The following is a 20,351-nucleotide window of genomic DNA, read 5'->3' on the forward strand; positions in this document are numbered from 1 at the left end:
CACCAGTACTAACACAAACAACCTGAACAGTGTTTGATGTTTTCGTTTGATCTGTATCTGTGGATTTAGATAGTTTCGATCAGTAACTTTTAAAGCTAAGGCAAGAGGGATTTAAAAAAAAAAAACACAACCACGATTTGTTTTGTTATCAATAAATCAAAAAAAGAGAGCTTCCCCAGATGAATTAAAGGTTATAGATGAAACTTTTAGTTTAGGTGTTTAATTATTTGTATTCCATCAGGTCATCTCACTGTTGTGTCTGCGTGTGTGTAGCAGGAAGGAGGCCTGAAGCTGACCTTCCAGAAACAGGGCTTGCCTGTAAAGAGGCCCCTAGAGTCAGAGGAGGGCCCCCAGGCCCAGCAGCAGTATCTGGCCCGGCTTTACGAGCTGCAGAGCGCCTCGGACACGGGCCTGGCTGACATAACCAAGCCTCAAAGCAGTTTCCAGACTGGTACGTTTTTGGTGTTTTTGTTCTTTTTAATAAACCGTGGTATGATCAGAAAAGGTCCAGAGTAACGACAGGTCTGTGTTCTTTCTCTGCCACTAGATGGCAGCAGAGCGTAGTGTTGTTGTCTCCCTTTTACTGTGAAATACAGGTGCAACTCAAAACAGTTTATTTATTTTTTTGTGTTTTTAATGTTAATAGATAATTGAAAACATAATTGTGATTTTTGCTGTTCACCTCCTCAGATCCTTAAAAAGTTGCATATAGGACCAATTTAAAAAAAGATCTTGAATACTCAAGTTATTTTTTCGCCTCTGCAATTATTGTTGCATAAGCTGGCTGTGTTTTAACATATTAATGGAAAGTTTGGTGGAAGGAAACAGCAGCCCCAGCTTTGTCAAACAAATAGATCACCACTGTGTCATTGTTCACAAAGCTGAGGCAGAACTTTTGAAGCACTGGAAAATGCCTTCGTCTTAGCAGATTTGCTGCTTCTCCTTCAGTTTCCCCAGGTGTCAGTGGTCAGATGAGGTTGAATGGAGCGGTGGACGGCCAGCCCATGATTAAGAAGCGAAGGGGAAGAAGGAAGAATGTGGAAGGAATGGAGCTGCTCTTCATGAACAGGAATCAATTACCTGCTATTCCTGATCCGGTAAAATGAATTTCTGCAAATGAAATTAATTGGCTATTTTTTATTAGCTTTTTTACTGCGTAGCATGCTCTTTGAGGTAAGCTTTAAACGAAAGCGTCATGCTCTTATACCTGTCAAGGTGGCTCCAGGATGGGGCGGAATCGGCCAGGTCGGCATCGCTGGAGCTTCTGCACCGATGAACTCCAGTCAGATCCCTGGAGACACGGACATCAGGGTCCCCGTCATCAACCTTAAAGACGGCACCCGGCTGGCAGGCGACGACGCTCCCATGAGGAAAGACTTAGACCAGTGGCTAAGAGAGCACCCCGGCTTCGTGGCAGATACAGGAGCTTTTATTCCGGTCAGTGCGTTTTTGTTTTTTTTTCTTCCTCTGTGCACAATTTCAGTTTGATCAAATATATTCAACAAATATGCTTCTGTTTTTCGTATTCAGGGAGTGAATAAGATGCAGATGCAGTTCCACTTCCAGGACGGGCGACCCAAGCAGAAGCGGCACCGCTGTAGGAACCCCAACAAGATCGACGTCAACAGTCTAACAGGGGAGGAAAGAGTCCAGATCATCAACAGGAAAAACGCTCGAAAGGTGAATTTGTCTAGACGTCTGTTATGGCTGGAGTGACTTTTTTACTCAATTTGTTTCCTTTGTTGTTGGGTTTTTTTGTGTGAAAAGGAAGCATGATTTTCTTTGTTTAAATAAATAAAACTCTAAAGACTTTGTGAGCTTGCAGCCCCCCTCAGTGGGAATGCTGTTCTGCACACTGGTTGATGAGGCTTGTTTCTCTTCTTTAGATCGGTGGAGCCTTCGCTCCTCCTCTGAAGGATCTGTGCCGGTTCCTTCAGGAAAATCCAGAGTATGGAGTCCCACCTGAATGGGCCGACGTGGTTAAACAGTCGGTGAGTTACTGTAGTGGTTTCGTTAGAGCTTTGCATCGTTTAGGAAAGCGGTGATTAAAATCAGCTGCAGAAATGTGTATTTACATTCATGTTTGTAATAAAAACAGCTCTGCTTTTGCTGTTTAACCCTTCTAAACCTGTGCATGTGCTGTTTAATTTAGGGTTATCTCCCAGAGAGCATGTTTGACCGGATCCTGACGGGACCCATCGTTCCCGAGGAGGTAAGCCGACGAGGACGCCGACCGAAAAACCCGCTGGTGAAGGCCGCAGCGGCTGCAGCGGCGCCCAGCTCTGCATCCTCCGCCCTGGGTTTGAACCCTCTGCTGGCCAACGGCATCCTCTCTGGAATGGACCTCGGCAGCCTGCAGGCCTTCCAGCAAAATCTCCAAAGTTTACAGTCCCTGCAGCTCACCGCAGGCCTCATGGGACTGCCGCCCGACGCCAGCAACCTGGCCGCAAGCAATCTCGCCGCCATGTTTCCCATGATGCTTTCCGGCATGGCCGGATTGCCGAACCTGTTGGGCATGAGCAGCTTGCTCGGAAAGCCTACTCAGGAAGCCGCCGGAGGTTCTGAAGAGAAGACGAAAGGAATGGACAGCGGCGGCACCGGCGAGCCGCCCGATGCCGCCGCTCATGCTTCAGAAACCAAAGGAGAAAGGACAGAGGGCTCGAACACGACTCCTTCCTCCACTTCCAGCTCCGCTTCCTCTGCCACCGTCACACAAAGTGCTTCAGCTGCCTCCGCAGCCACCAGTCATCCACTTTCTCTTAACCCCTTGTTACTCTCCAGTATGCTTTACCCAGGGATGCTTCTCACTCCAGGCCTTAACCTTCCTGTGTCTGCCACACAGCCGCAGAGCTCCAACAGTGACCCTTCAATCCTTCCGTCTGCAGCCGCCGCAGCTCCTCTTCCTTCTGCTCCTGCAGCCTCCCAGTCATCGCTGGCTGAGACGGAGAAGCCATCAGGAAAGGATGAAGAGGAGGAGGAGGAGGAGGACGATGCCCCTGAGGAGGCTTTGGATGACGAGGAAGAGGACGACGAGGAATCTGCAGAACCGAGAGAAAACAGTGGTCCTGAATGTTCAGCAAAAGCCGAGTCATCTTCATCAGAGTCTGGGAGCTCCTCCTCATCCTCCGAAGATTCAGACTCAAGCGACGAGGACTGAATCTATGGACAGCAAATTCAAAATTTATTTATGTATTGCCTAGAAATGTAGACATTTATTCACATATATATGGATTTTCCAGCACTTATGTTGCGATTTCTTTACGTGTAAATACAAGAACTAACTACATTGTGTAAAAAATAAAAAAAAAAAGACTGTAAAAACCTTAAAAAACAGAATTAAAGGAGCTGAAATAAATTGTCCATGTCTGTTCACGAGGTACAGTCTTGTTTTGCGACATTTTGCATGTCAAACTTTGGTACTTTCTGAACTCTGTGAACTTGTACCACCCGTATATGTACAATTGCAACAGAAAGAAAAAAAAATAAGGCATTATTGTAATTATAGTAATTATGTCAGGATTAATTTTATTAAAGCTAAAAACTACATCGACTTGCTCGTTGAGCAGTACTATTAATATATTTTGATTGTCGGGGCGGTTGACACTTTACAAACCCTTTGGTTCACTTGTAAAAATAGCCAGTACACTTTGCAGGTTTGTTGACACTTTGGCTTTGCAGATTGACGTTGGATAATGTCAGCAATAACCTGGGCAGCTAATGAATGTCACTGAAGCTGTAGATTCTCTCATCTGCCATGTCTCCACCTCCAGTTCACAACTCGTACATCCTGTCCCCTCCCTTCTTCTTCTTCTTTTTTTTTAATTTAGCTTCTAAAAAAAGGATTGGATATTGATTGAGGAAATCTCTCATTTTCACAATTGGAAATAATTGGTCGACAGTGGAACGTGTTTTATATGCCCGCTGTTCAGAATTGACGTAAATAAAATAAAAAATCTCTTTCAAGGTGAAATTTAGTACCTCAAATAAAGCATACATTTTCAGTTATGCAATTGTTAGCTGACGTTATCAATTACTGACAGAAATTAAATTTCTGCTGTGTGCCAAAAACAAAATAACAAAAAAAAAAAAAAAGAGCCCTCGGATGCCCTGAAAGTGTTGTGTGGGTATTATTCCCTGGATCCCGTTGTATTTGACCGCTTCTTTACCTCAGCTTTGCTAAAAGGGTTGGCTTCACTGTGCAGATGTACATATGCATGTCTGTCTGATTCTCCCCCGGCTGTGTGTGAATGTGTCAGTGGCCAATTCTCCCATCTCTTCTGCGACTGCGTTATGCCGTCTCTCCATCTGCAGACCAGGGCTCTCCTGCTTCCACAACCTTTCCAGTCTGAACGTTTTGTGTTTAAGGAGCTTCACTGTTTTTTTTTTTTTTTTTCGACTTGTGAACACCAACCATTACAAGTGTTCTTTACCTTCAAACATGCCTCTTCAGAACTCCTGAAGGAAGCCTAATGTGTTGCGTGACAGCCTGTGGTGTTAAAGATACAAGTGCCGCGAGCACAACTTGGATCAATCCCGTTTTTTTTAAGACTGTATTGATTGTTCATTCTAGTCGAGTATTAAAGTCGGTGCCGGGTTGGGTTTGCTTCAGGAAGGGCTTAATCATTTCAATTTGTGTTGCCGGGAGTCTGCGGCGTTGTCTCGTTTCGTCCTCCCGCGCCGTTCACAGATCTGTTTTTGCTGACAAACTGAGCTTCAGCTAGATGTAGAAGTGCCCTTATCCTGCACCTCATCCTCTCATTGAGCCGCTCACTTGCCAACGCTCGTGCGTTTCCTTCAGCTTTTCCCCCGCGCGCGCGCGCACACACACACGTCCGTTTCGGAGCTGTAACCAGGTTACATAGAAACACTGGACTACACTCGAGCCGAAGTACCTTTTTGTAATCCTCTCTAGCACAACAGTGCTCGCTCTAGGACTGCTGTTACACCGTTGACTGTTAGATATTACAGGAGAAGGGGGCCCCCTGGATAAACTGTCGTTCCTAAGTATCTGTAGCACCTCTCTCTTTCTCTCTCTCCAGTGGGCTTAACAATAAAAAAAAGAAATAAATTGCGAGGTCTGAACACAAAGACTGAAGACACATCTGTTTTCTAATGTTGCTTTAAAGTGGTTTTCTTGTATGCCTGCTCTATATAGACCTCATCATGGTTTTTCCTTTCGATCCGACTTGCATTTCTTTTAATGATTACTAACAGTATGGTATTTTTCTATGTCTGAGCAAAACGCACCACTGTCATTTTGTATATCTTCACCACTGTTTTAACTGGTAGTGCCCTTATGCAAACACCCAGCCGCTGCTCCGTCTGCTGTTCGCCACTGATCCGGTTGATCACTTGTTGCCCAAATCCCTCCCCCCCCCCAGCGACGCCTCGGCGGATGGATTTGTTTGATAGGGCTTGCTGTAACAGAAATGGGAAAGCAAAAAGACTCAAATTAGAAGTATTTGCTTTCACGATGTGGCTTGACGCAAGTAAACAGAGACCAATATGCAAGGGGAGCGAAAAAAAAAAAAAAAAAAAAAGAAACACTACTGCTGTAAAAAGAGGACACAATGAGCAAACATGGGTTTTGTATTTTTAGTTCAAGCTTGATGAGACCGTAAAATGTCACCTTGGTCAGTTTGTCTTTATTTTTTTTTTCTCTCATTGGAAAGTTGTAATTCTTGCAAGATGTGCTCTGTGTAGTCGATTTAATTAATTATTGTAGTGCAGGAAAATGCGTCTTAAAGTCATTTGTAATTTATTGGATTACTTTCTATGAAGTTCTATAGAGGAAATTGAGGTTTAATTATTTTTATTAAACATATTCTTCTGACTATTCATCCCATGTGCCTGTGCTTTTTGCTTTGTCTGATGGCTTTTATCAAGGTATTCAGCCATGGCAGAAACTTCGCTTCTAATGAAGTCTAAGCTGAAAAATAATGTTACTAAAAATTAGACACTTTGTGCAAAATCTCAGCAAACTCCTGAAAGCAAGATAAAAGAAGCCTAACTCACAAGCCAGTATTAAAAAATCTCAAGATTTCTTTGTTTTAAATACTTCAATGTTTAAATTTACTTTAAGTTTACCTTTTTCACTCGAGATTCAGTAAGTTTTAAGATCTTTTGCTATATATTTTTTTTATTTCTGATGCATCGTTGCAATCACATAGATGTAAGTGGTAAATCAGGAGTAACGATAAATCTGCTTCATTCAAAACAGTTCTACATCCGAAGATTAGATGATTTGAACAGAAATAAGAGTACCTTAGCTGAAATTATTTGTCTAATAATACATAAAGGCAGGGAGCTCTTTAAATGAGCAGCTAGGTGGCATTTATATTGAGATCCCTGCAATAATATCTGCAGGCCAGTTAGTTTTACAATAGATCGTTTGCGGTTTCTGGTTGTTATATTTCCACATGCCGAACAGTTTACTAGTAGCTGTAGTGGCATAGAAGACTAACTGAGCCAACATTCATGACTTGGTTGCTGCAGATTCTGTCTAATCTAGACAAAAGAAAGTGGCATGAGGAGTTCAGTCAGTGAGGTGATTCTTTCTGTTAATATACAGAAGTCAAACAGGTGGTCCTTATTAAAGGAGTAAGGCAGCAAATCCTGATTATATTACATTCTAAGAACCTGAGTAAAATGGGTCAATCCTTACATATTCTCAAGAACAGCGTACTTTCAATAAAAAGATGATTTAGTTGACAAGGATGAGCTATGCTGTCAGAAAGAAGCCCCTATAAACCCCCCATCTATCAGTTGTCTATACGCGCTCATCCTTGCGGAGTCATGGAGCGGCTGATGTCTATATCCGGCTGTCATTGGGCGAGAGGCGGGAGACATCTTGGGCCTACAAAGTACCATTGTTGAATGTGGGACGCTGAAGGGATTACAATATGCAACAGAACGAACAAATAAACTGCCCTGAAGAGAAATGGTGCAACATTTTATGGACTGATGAAAGTGAGATTAATCTTTTCCTATCTAGGGGCCGCAGACAGTTTCACATGAAACCCAAACACAGAATTCAAGCCATAATACACTGTGAAGCATGGTAGCTTCAAACTATAGGGATGCTTTTCATACTACAGTGTTGGATCTATTTATCCTGTAGTAGGGATAATGGATCAGTTTGACAAAATAAAAACTTTTGAGTTTCACACAACGATCCCAAAGACACTACCGGCGTGTGCAGAATCAGCCAGGACCTTAATCTAATGCAAAAACTAGTGGGGTAACGTGAAACATGCTGTTTCTGACATATAACCAAGAAATGCGGAAAAACAAAATATATTCAATCGTTCTTGACTGGAATACCTGTTCACAGGAGCCAGACTATCAGGCTATTTACATGCAACACAGACGTGAAACAGTTGCTATATAACACAATTTTACTTCAGTGATCACAGGAAAGCTAAATATTTATGTAAATTTGAGTTTATGGTAAATGCACTGAACTTTTATAGCGCTTCTCCAGTCATGCTGACCACCCAAAGCGCTGTACACTAGAGCCACATTCACCCAATCGCTCAGACATCCATACACTGAGACACAGCTCGGTAGGCAACTTGGGGTTAAGTGCCTTGCCCAGGGGCATATCGACATGTGGCAAGGGGAAGCTGGAATCGAACCCACAACCTTCTGATTGCCAGACGACTACTCAATCCATCAATAAAGATTTGAATATAAGAAAAATAAACAGTCTAATTTCCTAAATACTAATATAAAGTTATGACATTGTATGAAATGACCCTACTTTTCTGAAGTGGATAGACCACTCAGCGCGACAACCAATGCTTAATATCTGGACATAACAAAGAACTTCATAAAACTTCTAAGGGGACCTAATATAATTTTCTGAATCTGTTTTAAATATTATTTTTTCAATAATTTGTTTTAATAATTCTGAACTTTTTTGAAAAAGACAAGAAATGTTGAAGAAATTTTGTCAGTGTGTGAAACTTCTGAAGGTTGCGGATGACGCCATTGTTACTGGTCTGATCCAGGATGGCGTTGCGTCTGCATACAGACAGGAGATTGATTGACTGGTCCACTGGTGTGGGCAGAACCAATTCAGTTCAGCTTTAATAAAATGTGTTTATTCATATAGGGTCAATTCACATCACACGTCATCTCAAGGTACTTTACAAAGTCAATTCAATCTATTCATACAGATTGGTTAAAAACATTTTATTCTTAAAGGAAACCCTGTAGATTGCGTTGAGTCATTGACTTGCTGCCGTCACTCCACCTGGATTAGCACGGAGCAACAGTGGACAGTCGCTTGCATTGTGTCGTTGACTTTGCAGCAATCCCTCATACCCAGCATGCATGTTGCGAAGGGAAAACTTCCCTTTAATAGGATGAAATCTCCAGCAGCACCAGGCTCAGTGTGAACGACCATCTGCCATTACCATCCAGGGGTTAGAGAATACAGAGCATACACACATAAAAAGAACACTAATCCAGGGATACTCGCTAAGATAAAATAAGGTGAGATACAAGCTAATCTGAAGACAGGCAAAAATAAATGTAGAAATAAATACTAGAGAAAATATTTCACTGTTATTAATAATATGGCATGCTCAGGTAAAAAAAAAGAGTGGTGGAAAAAACACCAGCCTATTTACAGAACAATAGGATATTAAATGCAATATGCATATTAGTACATCAGCATCTCAGAGTAGGTAAGGCATGTGCAAGTGTACCTTAGCATATGAGAGTGTAAACGATTCATGATCAGATCAGAACCATTTGCATGTTCGTTAACATTTATTGAGTCTGTTGTGAGCAGCAGAGACTATAAAGTCTGAGAGCAGCTGGGAGGAACGACCTGTGGAAGCGCTCCTCTGAGCATCTGGGATGCCAGCAGTCTGTCACTGAAAGAGCTCTCCGGCTCTGCAACAGATCCATGCCTGGGGTGGGAGACATTGTCCATCAGTGATGTAATTTTCTTACAGTCATTTGTCTCCTACGACCTAGACTCTGAGAAAAAGAACCAGCTGTATCATTTATTAGATAAAGTTGTTGACAGCTAATATGACTCCCCAGGATGTTGTCACAGCTAAACAGAACTGTCCTATGTTAGTCCCTCACTTTGTGATTTGACTCATCCACAAAACAGGATCAGCCCAGACTGCAACGGACAATTAGGTCTGCAGAAAGGATCAGCAGGGCTGCCCTTCCCCCCCAATAAGGACGGTACTGAGTGTTTTTAGTTTATATCAAGCTCAGCAAAAGTTATTAAGTAGTTTGTGAGCTGATTTAAGGGTTACTGAGAAGTGTGGAAGCATTCAGAATCCTAACAGAGTTACTGATATGCAGATGTACTCCTGTGGCTTTATCTTATACCATATAACAAAATTCCCACTTCCTGGCTGTCATTGAATGTAGCATTAGATATTTCCCACACTTTAAATTAACATTGGTTAGCTTACAAAAAGGCCTGTTGGTTGACTTCAGTTGCTTCATAAGCCAATTTTTTTTATTACAAATTGCAGCATTTGTATTACAAATATTACAAATACAAATATGAGACTATACTAAGATAGTCTCATATTTAGGATGGAAGATGGGATAACGAGTTATTGTCCAGTCAGAATGGAGCCATAGCTGACTGTTTAAACCAGAGAAAGGTCCAGGACTTGAAGAGTCTTCCTGATAAGAAAATATTCAAACTATAAATATGGATATAAAACTCAGAAACTCAACAGCTGGAGTTCCTCTGGAAATTTGAGAAAGAAAAAAAAAAAACTTAAATGACTTTCCCTATTATAAAATCATGATCTCCAGGGAAGAAGCAATTCTTTTTTCTGTTATTTCATCAGCTAAAGAAAAACATACATCGGAACAACAGATTAACAGTTTGAGTTTAAAGATGTACAAAGCAGAGATCTTTAATTTATGTACAAGAGGAAGCTATGTGAAAATCAACCGTAAATCAGTAGCGACAACAATGCATCAGCATTTATGTTTTAATGATACAACTAAAACCTAAGATCAGTGGTGGCGCCTATAGGGCGCTAGGGGGTGCTATAGCTCCACCTGAATTATACTCAAAAATCAGAATCAACTTTATTTCCCAAATTTGTGGATACAAACAAGGAATCTGCTTTCGGATTCAATCACTTGCTCATGCAAAAGGCAAAACAAACAAACAAACAAACTATAAACGGGGAAAGGCAAGAACATGCATGTGTGTGTATGTATGTATGTATGTATGTATGTATGTATGTATGTATGTATGTATGTATGTATGTATGTATGTATGTATGTATATATATATATATATATATATATATATATATATATATATATATATATATATATATATACATACAGTATATAAAGTATATACATACGTGGGGTAAAAAAAAAAAAGCCATCGGGACTGTAGCTCCATCCTGAAGGCAAGAGTCTGAATGACCTGTGACCGGGATGTGTTGGATTGACAGATAGCTATGATACCTGTTCTTTTACTGGCCCTGGACCTGTACAAGTCATGGATAGATACAGTAGTTTAGTCCTGATCTAATTATTAATTGCAATTTGGACCTATCTTGATTTTCTAGATGAGCTGAACCACGCAGATGGATGAACACAAGATGTAGTATTTTGCCTTACAGTTATATATTATAGCAAACTTCATAAACAGATGCATTTAATATAAAGATGTTATATTAAGTTCATATTATGACCAACACAATAATGTGGAAGACTTCTGACCTAACAGTTTTCCAGCAGTCATTGACATGCTTCATAAGGAGAGTAAGCCACAGAGAATATTTGCTGAATGTAGCATTGATGCAGTAGTTCATGGTATAGGAGCCCCCAACACAAACTGAGTCCAGTCCACGTCTTTGAAGCCACAGGGACAGTCGTCTGCATTGTTGATGGCTTTGCAGCAATCTCTCATACTGAACAGGCATGAAGCAACAGCAGAGAGGAAAACTCCCCATTAACTGGGAGGAAAACCTCCAGCAGAACCAGCCTCAGTGGGAACGGTCATCTGCCTCAACAGACTGGGGGTTAGAGAAGACAGAGCAGAGACAAAAACAACAACAACACAGAAGCACACATTGATCCAGGAATCCTTTCTATCTTATATGGTAATAGTGGATGATCTGCCTCCCTTGGATGATGTCACAGCTAACAGAACGCCAGACAAGGTGTACCTTCTATGAAGAAAAAAAAAATGACAGTGAACAAAAAGTTGAAATAACAACAAACAATGCAATTTGGAGAACATTAGATATACCAGAAGATACACCATGTTGTTTAGTTTCTCCAATAAGTGTTTATTATAGATGCTTCATCCGCAACCACTTCCTCTATAAAATAACTTGCACCACTTTTTCATCTTTTATGTGTTATAGCCCTTATCAAAACAAAACAAAACAAAAAAGGTCTGAATCTACAGACCAGACCATCGAAAACAATTAATCGGTATTGTCCAGGAAAGCCAGATTGATCCACCATAAATGTATAGCTGTATGATTCTCTCTGGGCGTTCTTGATGTTTGTCTTCAGTTAGTTGTCTCCTCCCGCTCTGACAGCAAACAGGTCACCATGGCAACCGTACCTGGCCCCAGAGACCATCTGATCACCCTTTTCAGGTTAGCACTGCAGTCATACAGCTTATGTCATGCAGCTGCAACACAACAGCACCATGCTCGTATGAGAACAGCCTATAGGTATCCCAATGGTTTTCAGCTGCATTGTATTCTATGGTAAATAAACTACGGGGGTCTATGTTAAATAAATTGATCTTGATTGTCATTTAGAAGCAATTTCAGGCATAAGTTTTATATTTTCTTGTTCACAGATCATTCTTGGAAAAAAACGGGCTACTTTGAATTCAGGATCTGCTCGAGAGATTTGACGCAGGACAGTAAAATTAGACTGCGACACATGCTGCGAGAGCTTTTGCAACGCCACAGGAACAATAAAGACAACGAGAGAACCAAAGATACCCTTACCCTGTTATTGCTTTATTGTTTTTGGTCAGATAATTTACGTCTTTACAAACAGTAATTACCAATCATACCTAAAAGCCATAATTGTCAGATACAACCAGCCACAGAGATAATATCAACCACTAAGTCATTCAAAGCAGCTTTATTGAACATAGCTCTGTCGGGAAAATCCTTTTTAGTCGATGACTTCATTACTGACCATAATCTTGATGTATAATCTTGATGCATGACATGGAAAAGCAGCATTAAGTTCTTATGCTCCACTTAACTGGAACAAACTCCCAGAAGACTGTAAAAAGTGCTGACATCCTGACTTCCTTTAAATCAAGGCTAAAAAAACTATTTGTTTAAATCCATCCATCCATCCATCTTCTTCCGCTTATCCGGGGTCGGGTCGCAGGGGTAGCAGCTTCAGTAGGGAGGCCCAGACGTCCCTCTCCCCAGCCACTTGGGCCAGCTCCTCAGGAGGAATCCCAAGGCGTTCCCAGGCCAGCAGGGAGACATAGTCCCTCCTGCGTGTCCTGGGTCTTCCCCTGGGCCTCCTCCCGGTGGGACGTGCCCAGAACACCTCACCAGAGAGGCGTCCAGGAGGCATCCTGACCAGATGCCCAAGCCACCTCAACTGGCTCCTCTCGATGTGGAGGAGCAGTGGCTCTACTCTCAGTCCTCCCCGGATGACTGAGCTCCTCACCCTATCTCTAAGGGAGAGCCCAGACACACTACGGAGAAAACTCATTTCGGCCGCTTGTATCCGGGATCTCGTTCTTTCTGTCACCATACAAAGCTCGTGACCATAGATGAGGGTAGGAACGTAGATCGACCGGTAAATCGAGAGCTTCGCCTTTTTAGCTCAGCTATCACAATATGTAATTTTTACTATGTACTTTCTTCTATTTTCTACTGTCTTTCAGAGTTGAAGACTCTTCTTAAAACACGCCTGTTTGCAGAAGTATTTTGCACATCCTGAGATATAAACTCTATTTTTTTAATTTTTAATTAATTGTAATTTATTTTACAGTTTTTTTACTATCTTATTTTTTTTTATATTTTATCTTGTCTGTGTTTTACTTCTCTATTTAAATGTTACTGTTATTTTCAGTTGTATATGTGCAGCACTTTGTTGACCTTTGATATTATAAAGTACTTTATAAATAAAGGTGTTATGGTATGATATGGTATGTCTTACAGTGCCATGCAAAAGTATTCACACTCTGGACTTTTTCCTATTTTGTCACACTACAGCCAAAAACCTTAAATCTACATTTAGTATATATATATTGTGCGTTTAATAATTTAATAAAAGTATAAATAGCTGTTCTGTGAAGGGTGTGTGTTGGGGGGTTGGGGGGGGGGGGTTGGGTAGGGATGAAAGGCATTATTTTTGCGTTGTACCGATTTTAACCACTAGGTGTCATTACTTATTGCTCCTTTAACCTTCCTACTGCAGTTTTTTTTTTTTTTTTTTTTTTTTTTTTTTTTTACCATGCTCACCCCCTTGTGGAAATAGTATGGCCTTACTTTGTCCTCTTTTAGCAGGATGACATGTCCTGCAATGAGGCCAAAATGGTTCAGGATTTCCACAGTTCTCCAACTAATAAAGAATCTGTGATGTGCTGTAAAAAGCAAGTCTCATCCACGGAAAGGCCTACAGCACCTAAAGGTTCTGCAGCTAACAACTTGGTGCCAGATCCCAAAGCAAATATTCAGAGGTCCACTTGAGACAATCCCTTGATGAAATAGGGCTGTTGCATCAACCAAACTGAGACCAACACTTTATTAGGCAGGTGGGCATAATGATTTACTTATGTGCATTGCAATATATATTTTTTAAATAACTTTATTTGCTTTTATAGGAGTTCATAACTCTTAACTGAATGCATTTGGACATTAGCAAAGACAAATTTAGGATCCAATTTAAGATCCAATATGAGGAATGAAGTCCGTTAACATCTATTGTACCTATTCTATATTGTGCATCAGGTCTTTAACTGACTAAGAATTTAATTTCAATTCAATGTATTCATATCGCGGCAATTCACAACACATCATCTCAAGGCACTTCAACTCTCACAGGCAGATTGGTTAAAGGGTTTTCTAAGGGAGCCCAGCAGATAGCATTGAGTCATTGAGTTCCAGCATTCACTCCTCCTGAATGAGCATGTCGCCACAGAGGTGAGCCGGTTGCATTGTGTCGTTGAATCCCTCATACCGAGCATGCATATAGTGACAGTGAAGAGGAAAACTCCCCTTTAATAGGAAGACACCTCCAGCAGAACCAGGCTCAGTGTGAACGGCCATCTGCCACGAGTTCTAGTACCTAATGGTAATCTGAGAGGGGAGAGTTTGGACACAAAGAGGGATTTACATGTTCCAACCCATATGGACTGCTAAGTTTTCATCCACCAGAAAGTATATACACAATATATATATTGTTATTTCCATTTGCCATCCTGCTTTTGGGTCCAGCCATGGAATGAACAAAAAGGACTAAACTGCACTAGAGAACAAAACAGACTGGTAACAACTCTGAATCCCAGAATGCTCAGCATTAACCAACTCCTCCCAGGAAGGAAGAGTCACAACTGGAATCCCAGTGGCGTCATTGAGCAGCAAAACTATAGTTATTGCATCATGTCTTCCTGTTAAAGGGTTTGTTGAATGTAGCATTTTAACTTGAAGTGGAAGTATTCTGTTAATAAATTCCTGTAGTTGGAGAGAAGTTGTTTGTTTTTATTCTGTATATTTATGCAGTACTTGCTGTGGGATCCACACTGAATCAGGGAGGTATTTGTAAAACTGAGAACTTTTGCCAGGTCACGCCCTTATTTGGTAATTTTGTTTAAACTTACTGTTATTCATTGCCTTTGGTACTTATTCACAGTTATTAATTGCTAAGTCAAATGTACTGTTGCACATCATTATTACAAAAATGAGAGTTTTGTTTTTCCATGCAGGTCCAAGAATTACAGTATTACATATTGTGTCGGTTAAAATTGGATCATTGAATCCGGCCCGAAGGACCAATTAAATGTCAGGTTCAAACACCTAAAACATTCATTAACAACACAAGAAGGAGAGACAACAATGAGGTTAGTTTTCAAAAATCTTGCAAGGAGAACGAACGGAGTTGCTTAATACAATCTCCAAATTCGATCTAAAGCAACTCTGTCGCCTCCTCTCTTTTATTTAGGAAATCCTGGTCACATTTGTCAAGCTAGGGGGTAGGGATAAGCAAAACACACTGTGACCCTCGAGATAATACCAAGCAGTCCACACAGTACAGCTATGCGTAAGCCATCCAAATGGCTGAAAACAGCTCATAACAGTTTCAGACATATTTAGAAAAACGCCTATTATCGTCACAACAAATATCTCTGCTTTCTGCAGGCCTTCTGCAACGACGAGAGAGAGAGAGAGAGAGTAAATCAATACACATACGTGGTAAAATAAAATGGTAATCACTGGTCTATATATTCCAGCAAATACATGATTAACACAATCAACTAATGAACAATAAACTAAAGTAGTGAGAGATCAGTCATGTAAAATACACTTTGATTTCTGAATAACTAAAACCTTAAAACTTCTTAGTAGTAAAGAGTATATACATGATAAATGCAATGAACATAGTAAATAATAGAAAAATAGTAAAACAGAAAATAGTAAAAATAGTAAAAAATAATTCTATCACCTATACTTAAATAATTGTATAGTAAGCCATGTCACAGTATTAAGATTTTATTTATTACAAAAAAAAACAAACAAAAAAAAAAAACAAACTGTGAGAGATCATTTAGTTTGAGACTAAGAAACCATAAAAAATCTCAAAAACCACAGTGAATACAGCATGGCACTTTATTCAATATAAATCTAAACATGTGGAATATCCTGGCAACAATAAATTCTGTCTGAATAATTCATGCACACCGGTTCACTGGTCCCAACCGTTCTCTGTTACAGTCTAAAAATCATAACTAATCTGGTCGAACGTCAGTCACTAAGCATCACTGTAACTCTATTAAAGACCACTCAGAAAAGTGGTTTGCTTGTTGTTTTCCCATTTCAGGCTACGTAGTTTTATTTGGGAAAAAGGCTGCTTTTACATTTATCTGCTGAACAGCTTCAGTATAATTTAATCGGGGAACACAAGTAAGAGCAAATATCATTTGTGTCACAACTTTATGTGCAGCAGCAGATGGGCACTTAACATAAAGCTGAAGACGTGTGCAAAAAAAAGACATCACTTTAGATTATTGGTTTGCTACATAATTATACATGTAGCATTTTAAGGAAAACATTGTTTTCTGCAATAATGTAAAATTAAAGCAGATTTCTGATATAAACTTCTGAACTAAAGATACTTTAAGAATCAAGAATCTTTATTGGTCATTATGTGTTACTGTGGCAAAGACAGACATCAGGTCAGGACACAACACCTCAGACATAACAGACATAATATTTCCACATATATATATATATATATATATATATATATATATATATATATATATATATATATATATATATATATATATATGACAGACATAATATTGGAAATATTATGTCTGTTATGTCTGAGGTGTTGTGTCCTGACCTGATGCCTGTCCTCAACCTTTTTCAGTGCCGGACCACCTTGACTAAAATATTCCTCATGCCAGTTGCAGGGGTTGTTGCTCCTTCTTTTACATGGGGGCCTGAAGGTAAGCAACTAAAGTGCTAGTATTAAATTCATACAAAAATATCTGAACAAAAGTGAGACATTTACACTTCCAAAAAAAGAGAGAGAAATGTAAAAGTGATGACGTCAGCTGACAATGTATAATGTTAAAGAAATTGACTAAATATAAATTTAATTAGAAAAAATAACAACCATGCGAATTAGAAGAATATCATATTCTTCATTTGTCAAGAGTTATCTTATGTTCCATATACCCCCCCCCCCCCCCCCTCCATCTCTTCTTTAATGACTAGATTTCTGCTGTTGATCCTTTGTTTTCTATATCACATACAGAACATCTTTAGCTTTTGGTACCTTAAGTGAGTCTATTATTTTTAGCACTTTAGATTCATATATTTCTTTAATATAAATAAGTGGGTAGATCGGTATTAAAGGTTTGGATCATGGTGAACAGGAGTAAAACTTAAATGTCACTAAATATAGAAAATAATTGGACACAGGCTCTGTTATTTCACCAGGGTCCTGCAACAGTTTGAGGATTTAAAATGTATCCCTGAGTTTTTCCAATTCAATTTTAGAATAACCTCAACCTCTCTAATAATGTTATTGGGAAACTTAGCTTCAGCTTTTCTCAATGCTTTTCTCAATGCTTTCACTACAACATTAAACATTTAGCAATTTTCTTTTGCCATGGGAAGGTTGGTAACCAAGGCTGTGACTACTTGGGTTTATCAGTAACCATTGTCTGACATGTTTCATTGTTAATTCTTAACCAATATTGTTAAGGAGGTATTTATAAAATGGCTGTATAATGCTGCAGACAAAGGCTTGTAAAATAAAACCAAGTCACGGTTAGGTTAGCAAACACAATCACAAGTGTCAAGGTTGCCTTGGAGAGTAAAACCCCCTGAGTTCACGACACATGTAGAGATTTTAATGTGGCGATCGTTGTTTTAAAGCATACTTTGCTTTGGGGCTGTCATCAGCTAAACAGCTTTGCGTTTACACTGGGTATCAGTCAAATGGGTTGCAATACAAGCAAAGGCACAGCTGTGGTGGACCTCTGTGAAAAGCCAGAGGAGAGGCCGAAGACTGCAACTTCCACCCCTGCAGAGGAAGCGGATGAAAAGACTGAAAAAGGAAACGATGATAAAACGGAGGACTCCAACTAGATGCCACTGTCCGAATCATGTATCCAAGTAAGATTTATTCTGAGCCTTTCTCAGATTCTCAGATCTTGGGAAACAATATACTTACTAGTAAAATATATGTCCTTTTATTCTTCTTTCAGTAGGATATAGTGACACATAAAGCAAGCGATTTATGACCATTGCATAGGGGTCACTTTGATAGAGTCACCTCTGCAACGTGAACGCCGTGTCTCTCTGAGCCTGTTTGACGTGACAAATGGGTTGCATGGTGACTGAGATGGGGTCTGTGGTGTCTGTGATGCTGTGTGTACAGATTGGCCTGTCTGAGGGTGAAGGAGGGCCTGTCAGCAGGAGGATGCAACGCTGCACTACTGTCCATCAACCTCTGTGTCTTCGGGACCAGCTCCACCGATTCGAATTTATGCACCGCCGAAGAACTCAAACTCTTATGTGCACAGCACCGATGTGTTTTATTGTTTGGTAAATGCAGTCCACCCCTCCCTATTTTCTTTAAATAGAAAAATAGCTAAGATGAATAGTGTCTGTGAGCATCAATTGCAAGTCTTCCCACAGATTCTCATGTGAATTAAGTCTGGACATTGACTGGGTCATTCTAAAATAGGATTCGGCTTAAATCTAAGGCTAGGATCTAAAACATCCCCTTGTAGCTCTGGTTTTATGTTTAGCATAGTCGTTCCACTGGAAGGTGAACTTCCACTGTATTATAAGGTCGTTTGCAGCTGCTAACAGGTTTTCTTTCAGTGACGTCCTTTACCTAGCTCCACCCATATTCCCGTAATTTTGCAAAATTGCAAAATGCTATGTCTGTTGTGGCACACTGTCAACCAGGCGTTCTGTTTCTTTCTTTCAACAATGGCTGTCTTCTTGCCACAAATTCTTGCCAAAAGTCAGATTTGTGGAGTGCACAATCAATATTTGTCAGAATTTCCTACCTAAGAATCCTCCAGAGTTGATATAGACCTCTGGGTTTCTTCTCTCATAAAGGCCCTTTGTGTTTCCTCTGTCAGGTTAGATGAATGCCAGTTCCTGATTGGTTGAGCTAGACTCTTTCAATTTAAGACGATGAATAAGCAGTGCTTTACCTTGCGTTAAACTCCTCCACTACATCATCCCTAACCAACCACCTGTGTTCCTTGATCTTCTTGATTCTGTTTGTTCACAAAGTATCTCTAGCAAACCTATGGGGCCTTCATAGAACAGACGTAGTTATACTGAGAATAAACTGTGCTCGGATGGACTGTGTTTACCATTAGATGGCTTCTGAAAATAATTGGTCACACTGGGTTTTATTCAAGGGTGTCAGAGTAAAGGGCACCGCCTACAAATGCCTGCCACATATTTCAGATATGTCTATGTATTTTCCAGTTATGCACTACTTTCTGCACCTCCTGCATTCGTTTTCACTGCCATTAATGTGTTCATTCTTTCCTCCTCCGCAGTCCTGCTATAACACACCTCTGGTCATGGCAGATAGTCACAAAACACTCTTTCAAACATTTCCACATTTTTCTTTTTTTTTTTTGCAATCTAAACCAACAACCTTTCAAGATAGTCAGCTCATGTTTCTCATGAATCCTTGCATCTATCAATTATGCAGCTTGCTTTACATAGCAGACTGCTGGTGTCTGTTACTTGGACAGTAAAGAAGCAGTGGAGACCTTACACAGCAAATGAACGGCTTGCCAAGATCTGGATTGTATCGATCCTTTTCCTGCCACTAGGGGGCGTAAAGTGCCGGTTGGTCGGTTCCTATAGTCGCCACCAGGGAGCAGAAGTGATCTTCCCACAGAGCACCGAGACATCTGAGCCTGGCTCCATTTGCTGAAGACATTTAATCTGAAATATAGGTTGTAAGTTTATTACCAGCGAGTGAATGGAGCTGGAATGGAATAGCCATTTTACAAAGCCATATCAAAAAAACCCATCTCTGAGGCAGCGGGAAATTACATGAAAATATTACCATTATACAAATGGAAAGTGTGATTGAATAATGTGCTGGAGAAGATAAATGAAAAGCACTTTGTTGGAAAACGTGGTACTAAATAGGTTTTTAATTTCAGTAGTGGGATAAAAGAAGCAGAGTTTTTACCCCATTTCCCTGCCAATTGATTAGTGGTTCCACACCTGCAGGTAGAGAGGGACCTTATCGTCTCATTATCAGTTAATTAATATGCATGCACACATGCCAATTATCTTTCCTCTGCCATTTAGCAGAAATAAGACATTGATGTTTTAATGGTGCTGGAATGGATAACTCTTCTGTTGCTTTAAAGACAAGGCAGGCACATTGACTGACATAACTGAGAAATGTTGAGAGACAATTGAATTAAGAGCAACCTGATATAACCTTGATAATTATATTAATACTTTTCAGCAACCCAGTCACTTTATGCTGTTTTGCAGGTGCCTTAATGCTGTGATCTATCAGAGTTCTTTATTAACTCTCTTGTGAAATAAAAAGGACAAATCATTTGGTGCAGTGAATATATATATATATATATATATATATATATATATATA

At 40.1% G+C, this 20,351-nt stretch overlaps 1 protein-coding gene across 9 annotated transcripts in view; it reads left to right on the forward strand.

Moving 5' to 3' along the window:
* chd9 (chromodomain helicase DNA binding protein 9) overlaps positions 1-5,840 on the forward strand; it is a 108,541-nt gene extending 102,701 nt beyond the window's left edge. For 6 of the 9 annotated variants that reach the window (XM_036136041.1, XM_036136040.1, XM_012881961.3 and 3 more), the window contains 6 exons: positions 274-451; positions 949-1,097; positions 1,216-1,437; positions 1,531-1,680; positions 1,887-1,991; positions 2,153-5,840. In XM_036136041.1, coding sequence (XP_035991934.1) covers positions 274-451; positions 949-1,097; positions 1,216-1,437; positions 1,531-1,680; positions 1,887-1,991; positions 2,153-3,157 — 1,809 coding nt within the window. In that variant the 3' untranslated portion in view covers positions 3,158-5,840. The remainder of the gene's footprint in view (positions 1-273; positions 452-948; positions 1,098-1,215; positions 1,438-1,530; positions 1,681-1,886; positions 1,992-2,152) is intronic. The other 3 variants (XM_036136039.1, XM_036136042.1, XM_036136038.1) reach the window with 2 other exon arrangements.
* The last annotated feature ends 14,511 nt before the right edge of the window (positions 5,841-20,351 follow it).

The sequence above is a fragment of the Fundulus heteroclitus genome, chromosome 4 (genome assembly GCF_011125445.2).
Source record: "Fundulus heteroclitus isolate FHET01 chromosome 4, MU-UCD_Fhet_4.1, whole genome shotgun sequence".
Lineage (NCBI taxonomy): Eukaryota > Metazoa > Chordata > Actinopteri > Cyprinodontiformes > Fundulidae > Fundulus > Fundulus heteroclitus.